General features: G+C 47.4%; 1 protein-coding gene across 2 annotated transcripts in view; it reads left to right on the top strand.

The window, feature by feature from the left end:
- The first annotated feature begins 9914 nt into the window (after window positions 1–9914).
- Window positions 9915–19722, top strand: part of ZNF592 (zinc finger protein 592) — a 37356-nt gene continuing 27548 nt past the window's right edge. For both annotated transcript variants that reach the window (XR_008823292.1, XM_056347826.1), the window contains exons 1-2: window positions 9915–10020; window positions 13048–15368. Coding sequence is in view for 1 of the 2 variants with exons in the window: in XM_056347826.1 (XP_056203801.1) it covers window positions 13056–15368 (2313 nt within the window). In the remaining variant the exon portion in view is untranslated. The remainder of the gene's footprint in view (window positions 10021–13047; window positions 15369–19722) is intronic.

Below are 19722 nucleotides of genomic sequence, written 5' to 3'. Positions count from 1 at the left end.
CCAAGAAGCATGCTGAAAAGTACAATCAATCTGGAAGGAAAAATAGAAGGATCTTGGGCAGAAGGGAAGATTTACAGAAAGTATAAAATATATCCTTCCATCTGCTTGCTGTGTCTATCAGGCTTTGGAGTTCCTCAGGTGATGGCTGCTTATCACTTAGTGAGACAAAACAAGAGTCTGTTTAATGCTCTTCCCTTTGACATTAGCCCAGTCAACCCACCTCAGCTCCTCCAACAGGAAATAAGGAAAAGTGTTGCGAACCCCCAGCACATTCCAGTGGTTTCCTTCAGGTAGTTTAGGTGGCTAGACCAAAAGGACTGTTTCAGACACACAGGGTCCCATGGCAGCTGGTAGAAGCGCAGCAGCTCTTCCTGAAGCACTTGTGTGATGTGCATCCTTCTCTGCTGGCCCTGACTCTGCAGGGCTGAGCTCCAAAGCCAGTGTCTAAGCCTGTCTGTAGAGCTCCTGTTCCCTGCCCTGGGAAGGCTGGCGGCCACTGAAGAGAAATGCAGAAGCCTAGGTCTGAAAAGAGACCACCATCCACTTCAGACCCATGACACCGTGCACTGAGTGGAAGCGTGTTTCGGGCATGCTGTGCAGGTGCTGATCCTGAACACAGGATCTTCAAGATTGAACCCTCTCTTTGAAAAGCACCTTAACGTTGGGGGGTTGTAGGTGATGGCAATAACAGTGCCATTAGAAAGCAACATGCTAATCCTCAGAAAGGACTCTGTCCAGCTTTGGTAGCATTGCCCTGGGGAAAGGGGATACAGGAATGGAAGGGACGTCCACCAGAAACCCCTGCAGCCCATTACCTCTAGCAATGTGACATGGTAAGATGCTCTAGGAGAAGAAAAGAAACCTGCTGCCTCCCATACCAGCCAATTCCTTTATTGCTCGTCTCCTTCCTACCCAAAAGCTGTAGGTTATTTTAACCTGTCTACCCCATCATCTTACTCTTTGTCTTCATCAAGGCTGTAATGAGATCTGCTCAGCCTTTTCATAGGAAGAGATTTTTTAATCCACAATGCAATAAGGCTGCTTATTCATTCCTGGCTCCTCTCCACTATTTTCTCTCACAGGAAGCGCTTCTGCTTCCTGGTAGGCTGCAGAAAGAGCACTTAGCACATCACTCTGCTGCGCTGGTATGAGTCAATACGAGTTCAACCTTTGCAAAATTGTTTCTTGAAGGCCAGAGGCATTTGTTTGTCTTATACTTAAACGTCTTTCACTGACACATCTGAGCAACCACAGCCCATCACTTAGCATCCTGATTGACAGCACAGCGTAACTGAGGGCCTAATGAATGTCTAACAGGATAAAAAAGAACATGTAAATATTCTAATATCCACAGTTGATGGGGTCAAAGGAGGCCTACTATGTTTCAGATTACTTTTGACTGTGCTAGTACAGTGCTTTCTTACCATCACAGTACCTGGTGTTTTTGACGCATAAAAATAATTTTCTCCTTAACAAATCTTGCAATTGTTTCCTTTTTTTTCCTGAAAAGCCTGTTTGTGACAGCCCCTTATAGTTTCCTATCTTTCTTCATCTTTATCCCAAAGCTTGGTTTGAACAAAAAGTATTCATTGTCCTGCAGCTCTTATGAGATGCTCTCCTGATACATAACATCATTTTTTTTCTTTCTCCACACCTCAGTCACCTGTGTGTAAAAGTAATCAGATGAGATAGCTCCTGCTGTTAAACTGAACAATAAACAAATTAATGCCTTTTGGTGCCAGAACCATCACTTTTTTTGTTGACTTGTAGCCCAAATTTGCCAACAGACACAAGCCTAAGAAACCTCTGCTTTGCAGGCCCTTCCCATGGAGACAGGGTTTGGGAGCCAGAAAGCTACACATCCTGCTGACAGCACTGCCTGTGCCAGCGTACGGGCTGCAGCTCCTCAGTTACAGCCTGATTCTGTGTTTCAGAGCTAGCTCTTCTTTCCAGGGACATATGAGTGTGAAGACACCTTATTATCAAGGGCAGAGTGGAGACCAGCGCTGTCTGCTCAGTCTTACAATGCAGCAAAAGCCTCTGGGACACACAGGACACACCACCAGTTGCCTCAGTTAAAGCCAGGTTTGAATTTAAGGACAAAGCAAGGTGAGAGAGGAAGGAAAGATATGGTGTATAAATTCCCAAGGACTTTCTCCTTCTAGGGATAAAAAGCCAAAGGTCTGGAGAAGAAGGGAGACAAAGTCATTGGCAAGAAGGATCAACTTTTAGGAAATAGGTTTTGCATCTAAAACTGCTCCTCAGAAGCTGCAGCACTGAGAGATGTTGCTGAAGGCTGTGGCCTCTGCAGAGAAGTAAGTACTGCTGCTTAATACCAGCCTTCTTCTCCAGCTTTGTCTCAGTAAGGCCTACAGAGGGGCATCAAACTATGTCCTATGTGGTACCAATGTGGGCTGCCCCAAAGTGAAATGGCTCTGCCCCTGCCACCTCACGTGGGACACATGATGCAGAAACTAAAGGTGATGCGGGAGCCAAAGGCAATGTAGAAATGAGAGGCAGTGCAGCAGGCACAGGAGATGCAGGAGGGAGAGGCAATGTAGGCAGCAGAGGCAATGCAGAAGGCAGAAGTAAATCAAGAGGCAAAGGAAATGAAAGAGGCAGAGGCGATGCAGGAGGCAGAGGCACGCATGTGCCAGGCAGCACAAGTAGAGCACTGAGGAAGAAAGCAAGATATGCTACAGCTGCAGCAACTTCTCTACATTTATCCCCCTGCTGCATAAATGTGAGTGAAGCGAGCAGATGTAGGGGGCTCTGCCCTAACATCTGAAATAATGAGACACAAAGATGAAGACATTTATGTTACCAAAATCCAAACCAGGTTGAAAATTCAGCAGTTTCTCTGAGACGTGGATCTTTCCTTTGACTGAGAGCTTGGTGGAAAGGCTAACCAGGGAGCAAGAGGCAGCCGAGTGCCTGGGAGCACACCTCCAGGGAGCTCCGCGGAGACACAGCTGGGCACCACACAGCTGAAGGCCAGCTCCTAGTGCAAACGTGTGAGCCAAACTGTGTTCTGTGCCACTGCAGGGCTATGCAGTCATTCCAGTGTTGTGAAAGGGTGACATGAAGCTGGCCTGCTTCCCAGAAAGTGGAGTCAAGTGCTGAGCTTTATCCACTTCACCCCCAGTGTCGGCATGGCTGCGTGGTCAAGCTGTGGGTTTTCCTGGGAGAAGCGTGAAGTGAGCCAAACTAATTGCACAACAATTTAGTATTTCCTGATATGATGGAGGCTGTCCTGGCAAAGTGAACAGTCCATTTTAGCATGTGAACTTAAATAATGGTGTGATAACAAATACCTGGAGATCAATGCTGTGATGAAGAGAATTCACATATAAACTTTTCCAGTGTAAAGGTTCAGCTGTGTTTTCCTACTGTTGTGCTGAGGGAGAAAATAATAACATACAATTCTGAAAAAAACCCACTGAGTTTTAAAGTTTCAAATGAGTGAAAAGATTTTAATACTTTCCAGGAAAAAAAACCAACCCTCAACAAACTAACCAGAAACTATGACAGGGTGGAGATCAAACACGGAGGATTGTTTTGCTTCATGTGTGCGATTCCTAGGAACTCACAATGTTTGGAAAGCAATAAGAAAAATCCTTTGGTTGCTAGCTATCCTCTTGTCCCTAGCTGTGAAGAAAAGCCTCTGCCCCAAACTGGGTACAGTTTGAAATCTGGCTGTGCTCCTCAGGCCGTGCTCCTCAGCACAGGCTGTGGGATAGAGCCTCAACATGTGCCACTCCACCACAGGCTGGAGCCGCCCAGCTTGCTGCCCAGCTGCAGATTAAGTAGCTCAGATGCCTCACAGTCCCTGGCGACCTTTCCACTGCCCAGGGGTAAGATCAGCGAGTCTCCTGTGAACACCTGGGAAAGTGCCTGAGACCATTTCAATGCCGAGAAGTGCAAAAAGACATGTGCTCAAGTATGTACGAGTCAGAGCAGAAACGGCACAGTCAGTGGGGCTGTGCACCAGAAGCCCTCATTCCTGAGCTACTTTATTCTTACTGTAATGCTAAAATTTGCTTCTGTATGTGGTTCCAGTTTTAGCATTTAAATATGAAAACTCTCTCGCAACTGGATGATGCCAGAAGTGTCAGGTTCACTTTAAGATTATCAATGCATTTGCACAGAAAGCAAAAATCCTGCACCTTGTTTTGGGGCTACACTGAACTCAGTCCTTGTTTGGGACCTGGAAACACATTCATATATTCTCCTAAATGCCTCTCCTAGCTATGTGAGATAGTTTGTATGCAGTGCGATTTCATCTACTCACCTCTTCTTTCCTACCTTACCTTCAAATGCGGTTGTGTTGACTGCCTGTTCCTCCTGTTGGAGAAAAAAAAAAGTTTAATATAACCAAAGGCTATTGTAACATATGAACACAAGCTCTGCTTCCCCAACAAATTCATCTTGAAATAGTAAGGATGGAGTGAAAGTGCAGACTGTTAGGGTTTCTGAGATGTCTCTGACGTAAACATTTTACTATTAAGTTTAATTGGAAAAACTAATTGAAGAAAAAAAGGCTTTATGCAGAAAGCCCAGTCTGGGGCTGAGCCTGCCTACACTGGACCGCCCTGTTGCAGTTCAGCGTGTTGGCCAGACTATGGGACTACACAACAGCTACCACCAAGCCTACAATGTCCCTCTCATCAATCAGTTATGCCTGCAACACAGACCAGCCTTGCCCTGACATCTACATGACTATCTCTCTTTTCATCGATGTGCAAAGCAATCTTGGTGAGGCTTTTCAAGGTACAACTGCTCTGAAATTGCTTGGAGGATGCAACAGGCAGTTTAGGAGAGAGAACCCTCATAGAACTATTCTCCTTGCAGTTTTCTCAAGCTTTGGTTAAGAACCCTCATAGAATTATTCTCCTTGCAGTTTTGTCAAGCTTTGGTTACATTTTCTAGCAAAGTTCAGGAGCGTTTCCAGGAGCAACGTGGGCTGTGTCTTGATGCTTCTGGTCTTTCTGCCACAGCAGCTCTCCCTCTGGCTGGCTCCCACCTGGAAGCCAACTACTCCAGTCTTCATTTTTGCTCACACAGCTGCTTGTGGGACTACGTGTAAGCTGATGAGGGAAGTCATGAAGTTTAGTTTCTTCCCCGAAGAGGTTTATGAAGCCTGAACTAGTTCTCTCTGATTCACAGAGCAGTCCTGCTGCCAATGCACAGGGCAACTGGAGGCTCAAAGGCAAGAACAGCTCAAGCCAGTCTTGTCACCCTGGGAAACGTATGGGGAAACCATGGTGTCCCCCAGCCACCCCAGTCCTGAGGCCAGGCCCAGGGCTGCAGACACATGAAACACTGCTACAGCAGGAGAACCATCCTGAGAAGGCCATCTTGCCATGGAGCATGCCATGGAGCATGCCTGGAGCATGGCAGTGAGCCCATCTGGAGCTAGCTCTAGAAGAAGGGGGTCACTGCGAGCCCAGCTTGCGTTCAGCAGTCAGGTGGAGAGCTCTGCAAGCGGTTGCATCCATGCTACTCAGGCAAAGCAATATGAAGCCCAGGACTTTGCACTATCTCTGCTGTTGGCGCAGAGGATTGTGCAAAGGGTCCTTGCCTGCCCAGTCCTTGGAACATGTCTGTGCTGCACTGGAGCATGCAGTTCTCGTGGGTGAAGAAAACTGACTGACCGTCTGGAAGTTATTCTTACAGTTTTCTAGTTGAGTAGTAAAATGGGTTTGCTATTGCGCTAGCGAAAGCCGATATGGGAAATGTGCATCCTTGCCATTTCGGCAGGCTTTGAGTACAACCTCCCTGCAAGAAATCACATCTATCTCGTCACATCTCCAACTCCACTAAATGGGAATCAAAAGCATGGTAGGGCATGAAACAGTTCTTCTCTAACAGGATTTTGCCAAGTTAGGGTTCTTATTCCTACTCCCAAACTCACTGGAATACATGGGTTTGTCCTCTTTGATTTGACACAGGAATTCTTAAGGTCAGGTCTCCATCACTGCAAGCGAGTACCATGACTCCTGACTCCTGATCACTGTTGTACAGAGGGATCTTTGTTGAAGAGATGTGTCATCTTGTTGGCATGTGTATCAAGAATCAAAAAGGGGGGGAAAAGTATGTTTGGGGCAATGCAGAGAGTATGCCCAGGGAGTCAGGGAGACCAAAAAGCCAGAGTGAAAGGTGTAAATGGTTTTAAATGTATACATATGACATATGTGTAATTAATTACCCTGATTTAAGTTACACTGATTTTATTTTTTTTTTTGTAGATAACGCCAAAGGCTACGCTGTTATCTTAGAGGAATGTTTGTGTCAGGAGATTCATTCTCACCCTGCCAATAATAAACCTTCCCCAGAGTTTCTGAAACATTAATTATAGTTTTGTAACGCACAAGTTTTGCAGCCAGCTCAACATAATTCTCTATAACACCGAGCTCTGACAAAAACAAATTAATCGTCGATTTGAAAACTGACAGTTGCCTAGGCATGAGCACTCAAGACTTCATTACGTTTATAATGTATAAATAAAATGGGTCTCACTGTACTTGCCAGCTTGCCTACCTACATACCCTCTGACATAGCGAGCACCTGGGAAGAACCAGTTTCCCCCAGCTAAAAAGCAAGCACCAACAACCCCAAGCAGGAGGAAGAATTAAAAGTGAAGATCTCAGATGCAGCTGGACATCACTTGAGAGTATTTCATCCAGGGGCTTCCATCACCAAGGTGTCACCAGGGCACAGAGGTTCCCACCAGTGCTGCTCCCTGCTCCAGCCTCAGCACATCTCGAGTGCAGAGGGCTGCTTTGTAACAGCATCTCTTTCAGATCCACAGCTTTTATCTCTTCCACATCAAATCCTTTAGCTCAGATCATGAAACAAGCCTAAAGGGACAAATGTACACCCAAAAAAAAAAAAAAAAATTTTTATTTCCAGATTTGTCAAGTTCCCACATTGGACTAAAAATAAAAAAAGAAATCTGATTTTTAGATTGCACCGAAGAATATAGATTCTCCTTAGTCCTCTTTGTCTCTTTGCTGTCTTGAAGAGGGGAATGGAAGGGACCTTCCCACCTGGCCAGTCTGGGGCTCCCTCTCCTCCTGGCCATCTGGGATAGGGCTAAATTCCCAATTGGTGTTGCAGTTCTTAATTAGAACAATCCTTCAAATCACAGTGGCTTTCCTGCAGGCCATAACTTGTTCAGGACTGTGGCAGATCTTTATAAATTGTGTAAGAAATGTCAGCTCTCTTACTAGATATGACTTACAGCTCCTGAACAGCTTTTCATAGAGACGTACTAAAAATACAGCTAACAGTTGTGATATTGAAAGTGTTCCCTCTTCTTGACTTCCTTTGTGCTTTTTTTGATCATCTCCAAAAGGAGAAAGGTGATGACACCAATTAAAAAATGAAGGAAGTGAAGCTATGAGTGCCAATAAAGAAAAGAAGAAATAATTTGCCCATGGGACTGATGACAAGGGAAAAAAATTATTTAACCAGTTGAGAAACAAATACAGTATGAACAATGCTGTAAGCGCACTACCAGGTTTAGTTGGTAACAATGTGATGTCACAGGAAAGACAAACTCAAGGAATACTTGTCTTTCATTACCATGAGAGGGTGACATATTCACACCTGAACATAAAATGCTTCACAGCATCACAGAGTGGTTGAGGTTGGAAGAGACCTCCAGAGGTCATCTGGTCCAAGCTCAAGCAGGGCCACCTACAGCTGGGGGCCCAGGAAATCCAGATGGCTTTTGAACACCTCCAAGGATGGAGACTCCACAACCTCCCTGGGCAACCTGTGCAAGTGCTTGGTTACCCTCACAGGGAGGAAATTGTTTCCTGGTGTTCAGAAGGAACCTCCTGCATTTGAGTTTGTGCTCATGGCCTCTGGTCCTAGCACTGGGCACCACTGAAAAAAGCCTGGTTCTGTCCTCTTTGCACCATCCCTTCGGGTATCTGCAGACATTGATGAGATTCCCCTGAGCCTTCTATTCCCCAGGATGGATGAGCAGTCACAGCACACAGAGCCTTGCCTCAGACGTGAGATGCTCCAGTCCCTTCTTGATCTTTGTGGCCCTCACTGGGGGCTCTCCAGGCTTTCTTGTAGAGGTGAGCCCAGTGCAGGATGCGGCTCTCCAGGGACGGCCTCACTGCTGCTTCCAAATCCATCACTGACTGTGGAAGATATTCAGCACAAGCCACCACAAATGATTTTTTAAAAACTGTAGTACTTGATAGCGCCTACCTGGGAATTTTATCAGCTAAGGAAGACTCTGACCAAGTAGCATCGACAGGTGAGAAATACTAATGGCCTATGCCAGGGAGACAGACAGACAGACAGAGCCACACTCACACTCACACACACGACACACAAATCTAACGCCATTCGCACACTCAGGAGCAGCCAGTGACGATCTCCAGGCCAGCCAGCCTAACCGTGTGCCAGGTCACATCGCACACATCGACATGCTGGTGGGACGCGGTGGGGAAGGAGCTCAGAGACACAGAGAAGCGCCGAGCGGCGGCGCCGGCCCAGAAGGCAGGTTTCGGTGGGACCGTTACAGACGGACAAGCGCGGCACCGGAGGGCGCGGGGCCGCGGGCAGGCCCGGGGGTTGCCAGGGCGGCAGGAGCCGCCCCCGGCGGGAGGCGGGCACCGGGACTCAGGCCTGGGCCGGCCGCTGGCCAGGCTCAGCGGCCGGGGCCCTGTGGGGCGGGGAGGGCGGGGAGGGCGGGGAGGCCGGGACCCTGCGGGGCGGCGGAAGCCCCGGCCGAAGCGGAGGCTCCCGGCGCCGCCGTGAGCCCGCCGCCGGGGGATGGGGGCGGCCCGCCGTGCCCCGGCCCGGCCCCGCCCCTGGCCCCGCCCGCCGCCGCCATGTTGCGGCCGTTGGTGTCCGGTGCGGGGTGAGGCCTGTGCGGGGCCCCAGCGGCGGTGGTGGGGCCCTCAGAGAAGCCGCCTGTGTGGGTGAGTGCCGCTCGGTCGGGCCCGGCCGCGCCGAGGCCCGCCCCTCCCGCTCGCCCTCCGCCCTCCCCGCGCCCTCCCGCCGGCTGGGCGGGTGCTGCCGCCCCGCGGGCAGGGCGGGTGGCCCCGCCGCCGGCAGCTGGAGCCCCGCGCGCCCGCCCGCCCGCCGCACCGGCTCTTCCGGCCCGCGGGGCTCCCGTCGCCTTCCTCCCGCCGCCGGGGCCTGGCCTCTCCCCCCCGGCTTGTCTCCGGCCGCCGGGCCCGGCCCCCGCGGCGGCCCGGCCCGGCCCGGCCTGGTCAGGCGGCGCCGGCACAAACTAACTTCGGCGGGGCTCGCCCACGTGCGGCCGGGGGCGGCGGGGCTGGGCTGTCAGCGCGGTGGCGGGCGGCGGGGCCCGGGCAGCGGGGGGGCGGCGGCCGGCGGGTGGCCCTGGGCCTTTGTCTGGGGTGGGTCGCGCGTGGGGACGGCGTGGGCCGAGGCGGGGGGCGGCGGCCCTGCCACGGGCCGGGTGACCCCCCGCGTCCCTGGGACCCGCTTGCGCCGCCGGGGCGGGAAGCGGCGTGTTGCCGTACGGGGCTGCGGAAACTTTAACGGGTGTTGAAACGCGGGGTCCCGCTGGCCGCTTGAAGCCTCCGGTTTAACTCCCCCCGCCCGCCGGGGGTTCCCTGCTCCTGCAGCCTCGGCAGGGCCCTGGCGGCCCCCGCGCCGCCGCCCCATGGTGGGCACCCCCTCCGTCCCGCCTGTGGCCCCGCCGGGGCCCGGCGCTCCCTGGCGGGGCAGCGCTGCCCGGCGGCCGCCCCTCTGCAGGTGCCTGCTGCTGCCGCCCCGGGAGCGCTCCTCGGCACATGTTGCCCCCTGTACCTCAGCGTTCCTGTGCAGATTTATCAGTATTTACTGTTATTGCTTTTTTTTCCTTTACTGTCTAACCTTGGTGTAATTGCAGTTTTGTGCTTTTCTATTAGGTGACAACCTTGAACCTCCTCCTTGCACAGTATGGTACGCGCTGGTTTGAAAGCTGCAGAGGAGCTGCTGCAGATCTCCGAAAGTCCCCAGGAATAGCACCGCTAGCAAAAGGTTTGTGTGGCATGTTGTGTGGGACGCTGGTGCCTCTGCCCTGCTGCAAAGTTTTGAAGCTTAGCCACAGCAGAAGGCCCTGGGGTCTCGTATACTGCCTCATGCAAGTTCACAGGGTTTTTTTTGGATGGCTTGGAGGCTACTAGGTTCCCCACCTCCTGGAGGAAGGCACTATAGTGAGGCTGGTTTTGCACATGCATTCTACTCTGTAAGTCCTCCTCTGCTCATTTTGTTCACTTCTGTTGTTTTGCAAACCTTATCCTCCATGTTCTCGTAGGCAAGCAGAGAGAGAAAGTTGGGTTCTGAGCTTGGGCTCTGAGTCAAGTCCTTTGCACAAGCCGGATGGAGTAAGGATGGAGGTCTTCTCTTGTGAGGAAAGCTGAAAATAAAGGCTTTGACATAATTTCCATTAATACACTCTTTCTGTTTGCTGTCTGAGAACAGAAATGAACGGTGTTTAGTCAAAATTTTAAATTTGTATCATTTAAAAATCACTTCTGTTGGCCAGATACTTACTTGGACTTCTCTAGAATCTGGGTCCAGTTCTGCTTTATTTTGAGAAATTGTAGCTTCATGTATGACAGGTTGAAAATGCAATTTTGTGGAGAAAAAACTTGCATAGAGGCTTGCGCTCCTGTAATAGGAATGAGCGTAAAATAGTCTTTTATAGGACTCAAAGATGTACAGGAAAGCTGCTAAAAATGCAAGGTTTCCTCCAAGAAAAACATATTTTGTAATGCTGCAGGTACCTCAGATTGATTTTGTCTTGTATTTTAAAACACTGCCGCATCCAAAGACGTGGATACATGTTTGAGAGTGAGAACGGAGAAGTCAAGAGCAGTTAGTGAGCTCATTTTTCTGTATATAAAACTTGAGCATTTCAGGTTATGGGTGAAGTGTCTTCCTTGTGGAAGGATTTGTGTGCCAGAAGTTTGGGGAGCAGAATGGTGCTTAGCTCTTTCCCAGCTGGCAGAAGTCTTCCTACTCCAAGGAGGGGGAAGTTTCAGGTCCACGCTCTTGAAACATCACAGGTTACTGCAGCTAGAGAAAAGTCCTTGTCAGGTGCTGGTGATGTGAAGTGTATCCAGGGACTTAATGCACAGCTGCCCTACCTTGCTGAGGGATGTGATTATAGATGATTGCACAGCCCTCTGTGGACATTCATATTTGTGGTTTAATTTAAGAATGAGAACAAGTTTAAGCTAAACCACAGCAAGCCACTCTTCAGCCAAGTAAATCTCTGCAGAGTGTTTTGTAGCAGATTAACCAAAGTAACACCTCCAGGGCTTGTCTGTAGGCACAGCTGAACTAAATCTCAGAGACCAGTATGTCCTCTTGTTCCACACTGAAGTGATTTCTTCTGGCCCAGCTTTGTAAATTGTTCCCGCTACCAGCAGTCTGGCCGGAAGGGTTGAGCATTGTTTGGTTTTAATGCAGTGCTTGACAAACTTTTAAACCCAATAAATAATAAAGTAAATAATGAAAGCAGCCTGAAATCAGTGGCCTTTTGTGAAGGTATCAGACAGCTTTCTCTCCCTCTGCCTTGTCCCAGGGTCCTCCTCTCTGCCTGTACCTCTGCTCCCAGCTCTTCTCCCTTCTCCTGGGCTCTTGACACACTCCCAGTCTCCCTTGCTTGCCACTGGCTTTGGCAGCGCTGATGCAGCCCAAGTCAAATGAATGTGGCAGGACTTACCTTGCCTGTGGGTGCTTGTGCTCAGTAAGAACTGGTGCTCTGCTAGTTCAGTTGATGCTTTTTGGGTTTCTTCCTCCCCTGCATACAGCGTACGTTGGTTCACGTACACTGGTGGTTTAAATGGAACATGTATTAAAATAATGGCTTATTAAATACTTGGGAAGACTATATATTGTGCTAACTTGAAAATATTTTGATTAAACAGGGGAAAACCAGTATCTCTGACAGTAGCGAACACAAATGTTCAAGTAATTCTGTGCTGTCAGTTTTCATTATGTGTCTCACCGGAGCTTGATTATTGCTGTCACAGGTCTCTGGCGAGTGTCTAAGTCCCCACTTCCCTTCTGGAGGGCTTATAAAGAGAGAGCTGGATTTCAACACTTATTTCTTGTTATGATTTGGATACAATCCTTTATTCTGTCTTTGGGGAGTTTTGCCTCGCATCGTTACCTAATTAAGGATTGCCCCTTTTTCAAATAAACTCTGCTTGGTTTATGGTGCTTTGAGCTGCTGTATTGAGGTATTTACCAAAGACTTCTATTATTTAAATTGCTCTGGGCAGGGACTCATCTTGCTTTTCAGGCCTATTTCTCTTGGGCCACCTGTTTACTCATGCCTTTTTTCCTTGAAGGAGGACTGAATTCTTCAGATGTGATGATCTATTGAGGAATTGGCAGTGATTGTTGCCTATTAGCTCTAAAGAAAGCCCCAGCTAAACAAAAAAACCTTGTACTAATGCCCTTCTGAATATTTTCTGTTGAGGCCCATGAAAATGGCTAGTTTTGGAGTGATGCACTTGACAGGCTGAAAATGTCCCCTGCATGCGCTTGGTGTTGCCTAAAAGGTTACGTTTGAACTAGCTGTGTTCTGTGTGACCCTGGGAGAAGGGGATGCTATCTCCCACTGTGTTGCTTGAAGCACCAGGAACAGCTCTGCCCACAACCTGGAGAGTGCGGGTTGTGTTGCAGGGCAGTCATGTCACTTGCCACCTGCCCCTGATAGCTCGAGCAGGATGGGACCTGAGCTTTTGCTGATCCCCCCAGGCACAACTAGGACAGGAGAGGTCCCTTCTCTACAGTGCCCTGTGAAATGGCGCTGTTGTGTTGAAAAACCTGGGCTAATGTCTTTGTGTATAAACAGTTGATCTTGGAGTAGTTAAAATGGAAGCTGAAGTGTCTGCTGCAGATGTTTCTAGTCTTTGTACCCTGCTGCGTTAGCATTTTGGGCAGTTGTGTTTTTTTATCACATATGGCTCGTTTGCATAACAATCTTACATTTCCCCCAAGGACAAACTTTGTATCTGATAAAATATTTTTTGTTGCTTTTAATTGTAGCTTTCATCATGGGGGACATGAAAACCCCAGATTTTGATGACCTCTTGGCTGCTTTTGACATCCCTGATCCGACTAGCCTTGATGCCAAGGAGACCATCCCATCAGCTGGGGAGGAGAATGAGAATCACCTGAAGTCATCGGGAATCTGCATAGACGAGAATGTGTCCTTGTCCCACTCTTTGCCTCCCTCTGATGCTCCTGTTGTGAGTGTGATAGTGAAGAACACGAGTCGCCAGGAGTCCTTTGAAGCAGAAAAAGAGGGGAATCACCTCGGGACTGGTCTGCTGCATAATGGGTTTCGTGGGTCCGATCTGCCATCGGAAGCTCATGCTTTAGTGCATAATTATGGCAAGTTTGAGTCAACTTTTATTAATGGCGACAGCTCAAGAAGTTACTCTGATAAACTGGACCAATCCAAATCAGAGCCTTTGCCAACATTTAGTCAGTTTAGCCCGATTTCCAGCCCTGAACCAGAGGACACATTCAAAGAGAACAGTATTGGTGATAAACCCAAACATGCCCAAACTCCATATTTTCCACCACCTTCGATGTATATACCGACAGGAGCTTCAGTACTAGATCATCTTAGGAAGGTACCAGAGCCCGAATTAAGCATGTTTGATCAGTACTGTAAAAAGGAACAAAAGATGGAAATCCACTGCCAGCCAGAGAATAGGGTGGAAATGAGCAGGAGAGAACAAGACAAAGCAGCAGAGAGGTTTGTGGAGTCAAGCAAGGACTTGGTAGATACCAGTAGCTTTCTTGGAGAAGGCTTGGTGTTTGGAGACCTCCCTCACAATAATTTAGGAGAAAGTAAGGGGTCTGTGCCCGAGCTGAACATCTCTTCATCAGTACCACCTCGCCAGAGGTTAAAGCCAACTCATTCAAAGTTGTCATCCTGCGTGGCAGCGTTAGTAGCTCTTCAGGCCAAAAAGGTTGCATGTATTCCAAAAGGCGATCAGCCAAATCTTACCAAGGAACCTGTTCCTTTTAAAGATGGGATGAAGGGAAGTCCAAAAATGCCCAAGTCGCCAAAGAGTCCCCGAAGCCCCTTAGAGGTGGTAGGGAAGGCCAGCAAGCAGCCCGAGAGTCCTCGGAGCGTGTGCAGTGATAGCAGTGGAAAAGGCTCTCCTTCCATGGCAGCTGGCTCTCCGCCAGCTATTCCCAAAGTTAGAATAAAGACTATCAAGACATCCTCTGGTGAAATTAAAAGAACTGTAACTAGAATTTTGCCGGAAAATGATGAGTTGGGCAAATCTTCAGAAGAGTCGCCTGTGGAAACCTCATCTGCTGAAGAGTTTATAAAATCTTTCCCATCCCCTGATACTAGTGCAGTTATGGAAAGTGAGGCTAGCAAGAATTCAGCCAAAACCAGGGCTGCTGTGGCTATCCAGTTGTCAAACGTAACAAGTCCTTATGCAGATGGTATGAAAACAGATATTGCCGCAAACAGCACGCGTGCCGTGTCCTTATCTCCCCTGCCAAACTGTGGCAGTGGTGCCATAAAAGTAGGTGTCAAGAGGCAGCAGCAGGGTATTGTGGTGCAGCCATCCAGCGTGACCACCTCCAGCCTTCTTCCCAAAGCTGTGCACTTGGCAAATCTCAACTTAGTCCCGCATAGTGTTGCTGCTTCTGTTACGGCAAAGTCATCCGCACAGAGACGAAGTCAGCCTCAAGTGACGCAGATGTCTGTGCCGCTGGTACACCAAGTCAAGAAAGCTGCTCCTGTCATTGTGGAGGCATTTAATAAAGTACTACACAGTGCCAATCCGGTGCCAATATATACTCCAAACCTTAGCCCTCCACGTGACACCAATATTAATTTACCTGCCTCTGGGTATTGTTGCCTGGAATGTGGGGACTCATTTGCCTTAGAGAAAAGCCTGACTCAACATTATAGTCGACGAAGCGTTCATATTGAAGTCATGTGCACTCAGTGTTCAACTATGCTACTTTTTTTTAATAAGTGTAGCTTGCTTAAACATGCAAGAGATCATAAGAGCAAAGGATTTATCATGCAGTGTTCTCAGCTGCTAATGAAACCAATTTCCTTAGACCAAATGTTTTCATCTCCTACAAGCTCTTCAGCCTCTCTGGCTCCTCAGACTTTGCACTCACCCTCTCCTTCGCGTAAGCCCTGTGCTGCTTCAGGAGGTGAGGTAGGAATTCCTGCCAACACTCAGCCAGCCTTGCCCCTCTATATGGACCCATTGAGACTAATCCGTCATGGACTTAAGTGTTTAGAGTGTAACAAGCAGGCGCAGGATTATGTTGCTTTAGCAGCTCATTATCAGAGAACCTCAGAAGACAATGAGAGGCTGGTAAGTTATCATTTTAATGTTATTAGGTAAATCTCTCTGAGTTTTAAGAGATTGTCCTCTAGGGAAAAAAAATAGGCATCTTGGTGGTAAATGAGTTGCTTTGCCTAAAAAAGTGCTTGTGGGGAGGATTTTGGATGCACATGAGCCCAGACGTGTGTGCATGAAGAGGCATTTAGTGTTGCTGGCTTGCCTTCTTTTTACCCTTTGCCAGCAAAAAGAGGGTAATAAGGAGACTAGGGAGATCCTTGAGCATCAAAGGAAGGTGTTGGAAATCAAAGATCACTTGGATGAGGTGTGCGAGAGTGCTGTAGGGGAGGACCAGTGGAGTGTGACCTGAAACAGGTTTTTGTGCTCTAAGCATGACTAGAGAACAATTTAATTTTACCTTTCCCAGAGTTTGTGCCAGAATCTTCTGTGTAATACTTGGAATATCGGGTGCTGTTTTTACTGTTAATGTGGTGAAGTGTATATTGTGACAGGACTAGCTGAGAGGTGAACGGTGCCGTGTGTGGGGTGTAAGGCTGTTTGGGACTATTTTTGCCCTTTGGGTGGGAGAGGGACAAGTTAGTGTGACCTGGTTTCAGCTGTGGTAGTGTTAATTTTCTGTTTGGTAGCTGGTGCAGTGCTGTTTTGGATTTGGTGAGAGTGTGAAGTTGATAGCACACTAGTGTTCTCAGCTGTTGCTGTGTAATGTTTATACTAAGTCAAGGACTTGTCAGGTTCTCAGGCCCTACCAGTCAGACAGTGGGGTGTGGGGGGCTAAGGACACCACAAAAAGTTGGAAGGGGACACGGCCAGGCCAGCTGACCTGAACTAGCCGAAGGGATATGCCATACCATAGAATGTCATGCTCAGTATATAAGCTGGGGGGAGTTGGTCAGGGCCTGACGATAGCTTGATAGCTGCTCGTGGGGCTGGCTGGGTATCGGTCAGTGGGTGGTGAGCAATTGTATTGTGCATCACTTGGTTTTTTTTCTCCCTTACCCCTGTAATTTATTCCTCTCCCCTTCTCTCTCCTTTTTGTTACAGTTATTATTCGCCCCTCCCCCCTCCTCCCTGTCCCTCTGGGGGGAGCCGGGGTGGTGTGGAGTGGGGAGTGAGGAGCGGCTGTGTGGTACTTAGTTACTGGCTGGGGTTACACCACAGCACGGTGCTGTTTCCATAGGAGGGCTCAAGAGCTTTGCTTTAGTGGCTTCCTGCCTTGCTCCAGTGCTGCCCTGCTTGGGTCTGCACCTCCTTTGTGGACCTCCCTTGTAGGTGCAGACAGGTGGTTTGGATCCCCTTTGAAATGCCAGCTTAGGTCTCTACTGATGAAGGAGAGATGTTCTTCATTGTGTACCAAGGCCATATGCTTTGTGCTTTTTTTTTTTTATTTTGGAAGATATGGTTATTCCTGTTAAAGTATAAGCCAACCTGAAGTTGAACAGGAGGAGGAATCCTTTCTGCTTATCTTTTTAGATGACATGAAAGCTTTCCGCATCTGTGTGGCTGCCAGCAGAGCTGGCAGGCCCCCAGCACAATCTCCACGAGCTCCATGAAGAAGGACTCAGTGCTGACATAAAAAAATTGAGATGACCGTCAGTGTCTGCCATGGCTGTCATAGTACCTGTATGCTCCAGAGCCTCCCTTTGCTTGTTAAATAGCTTGCAGGAGTATTGAGGTCACTGTGGTCCCTTTTAGATGCTTTGTTATCTTTCTCTTAAATTCATTATCAGGAAAAAAAGGAAAAAAAAAAAAAAGATTATGGCTGAATGATTTTTACGTCATGAAAAATGGTGAGGCCAGGAGGGATCAGCGTGGCCACATAATCAGGTTTATTGCCTGAGGCAGATCAGTGAGCATTGCACTCTGTCAACACCGTAACTTATTTTTCAACTATAATGCGTTTTTAGAAAATGTCAGCAGTCTGGAATTAAAACCTTCAGGTAAAGGGATACAGTGAGTGCTTCAAAGTGAGCTAAAATGTTAATCAGTTGCATTAAAAAATATATTTCCTATTTTTGTTGTGGGATTATCAATTCAAGAGCTCCTTAAAGAAAGAAGGAATGTGATAGTATTTTTAGCTTGTAATCAAATAACATATTCTGTAACTTAACCAAGAAAAGAGTTTAAGCCTCTTGCTTTAAGTCTAGGTCTGCTAGATGTGAGATTATTTTTGTATGTGAGATTATTCAATGCTTTTCTGAATAAAAGCATTGAAACACTGGAAAAAGAGGTGACGTTAGAACTTGTAAAACAATCTCCTTGCTGTTTGATCTTCCCATACTTAATGGCATGCATGCATTGCTCTGGGAGTCAGTTTCCACTATCTGCTGTCGTCCAGACTGCCTGGTGGTGCTCCATGCTGTTCCTGGAACATCTGTTTCAGCAAAGCTGTTATGTTTCTAAAGGAAGTAAGAGTTTGTGCCCATATGCTTGTAATTGTGTGCATCCAGATTTAGCAGTAGCTAATGGAAACCATCTTTCTGCCTTCTAGTAGTACCCAGGGTATTTGGTGTCACTGGGCTGAGAGGTAAAAGGATAGGTGAAGTTCGGTGGTCTCACAGCAGTCCCTGCAGTAGATGGGTACTTGGCTTCTCTGAACAGTCCAAGGGAGAAGGTGTGAACTGCCTTGACATCATGTGTCTCACTTGGGTAAGCACACTGTGTAGCTCCCATCAGTAATGAGGCATGAGAAGCTGAAGGTTTTGCATATCAAGGGTGTTAATGAACATAAGCAAATCTGATATTAAATACGGTGTGAGAAGGATGTAGGTAAGGCTGTTGGAGTATGCATCATAAGCTCCTGAAATAGCAAAACGTGAACCATCCAAACCCATTCTGAGAAGATGCTGTGGATATCCTTGACTCTGCATTAATTAAGATAATTTCTTGGGTTGCTATTTTTATTTCAGTCAGAAGAAAGAGGGATGTTGGTAGGGGCTGGAGATGATCAAGTGACTGATTTCACAAACACTTTGTTAGGTGATAGAAGCAACTGAATACTTTGGTTTCCATCTCCAGAGTTGTACCAGGTCACTCATTTTTTGGGGCAGTGGTAGAATTTGTTCCTGAGAAAGGCATTGATGTAAGACCTGTATCCAACACAAATCTTTTAGTGCCCCCAGCAGTCAATCAAAACCACTATGTCCACGCAGCAGAAGGTGTTGATTTATATTCTGGTACTTCTAATTTTTTATTTTTTTAAAAAAAAAAAGGTACATGACTGGTAGTCACGTACCCATGCCTGATCTGGAGCATGCTGCTGTTGCAGGACAATTTGCCAGGATGCAGAGGTGGTATTAACAGTTGTAGGCAAACTCAGACATGAGCTGCATCCCCAGATCTCAGGGGACTTGATTGTCCAGTATTTATCATAGTTTTGCACATTTAAGCAAAAACTGGTGTGTGTTTCTTCCTCCATACCTGCTGTTTTTTTCACTGTACTGAAACATTAGTTTAGAAGCAACTGTGTGTGTGTGTAGATTGTCATAATTTCTTAAAGCTAACAAAAAATTGTACTCTAGTATATTGGATTTTTTTTTTCAATTTCTTACTCAGTCCCAGAATTCAGACACAAACTCTTTGCCATGCCTCCTTGAGAAAGTACGGAGTGTCTTGATATTTTCTATGTGAGGCTGTGGCTTGACTTAGCCTTTTAAAGAGCTTCAAGAAGTAGCAAGGCAGGTCCCCACTGCATTATGGCCTGAAGCTTATAATCTGTGACTATTGCCTGGTACCAGATTGTCCCAAAAAAGAGGATAATTGGAAAGGATAGACGGATGTATAAAGGAAGGAGTATCTTTGGCTGAAGATGAAGGGTAGAAATGATTTATCTGTAGCACCTGGGTTTATGCTAGAAGATGGAGACCGTTGACCTATGGAAAGTAAGCTAGGTGGATTTTTGTTGATGTTTTTAGGAGCTCTTCTGCTAAATGATACCAAGTCTGGATTACTAACTGTGATATGCACATCTAAAGTGACCATAACTTGAGAAATAGAGCAGAGCATGTGCAGTGCTCAGTTAGGGGGCTTTTAACTCAAAAACCTTTTCAGACCTAATATAGAATGGGTATGTGACCTTGCTTAGAAGAAAGGGTTGGTCCAGTAGGATTGATGAAGAAAAGAAATAGCAGGTAAAAGACTTATTTTTCAATATGGTGGTTTCAGTTATCCAGAAGTTGAAGGATGAGTGAGCCATGGTAAGAGGCAGGAATGATTGGATTGGAGCAGGGGAGGAACGGCCTAAGCTGGCTCTGCTCCATAAGAAAATTTATCCTCTGTTGATACTTAATACTTCTCACTTTAATTGGTATTTCTTACCATGAGTTTGTGAATTACTTTGACATCTTCATGTTTCCCATAGCTGTTTAAA

The sequence above is a fragment of the Falco biarmicus genome, chromosome 7 (genome assembly GCF_023638135.1).
Source record: "Falco biarmicus isolate bFalBia1 chromosome 7, bFalBia1.pri, whole genome shotgun sequence".
Classification (NCBI taxonomy): domain Eukaryota; kingdom Metazoa; phylum Chordata; class Aves; order Falconiformes; family Falconidae; genus Falco; species Falco biarmicus.
This window is presented reverse-complemented; position numbering and strand designations above follow the sequence as displayed.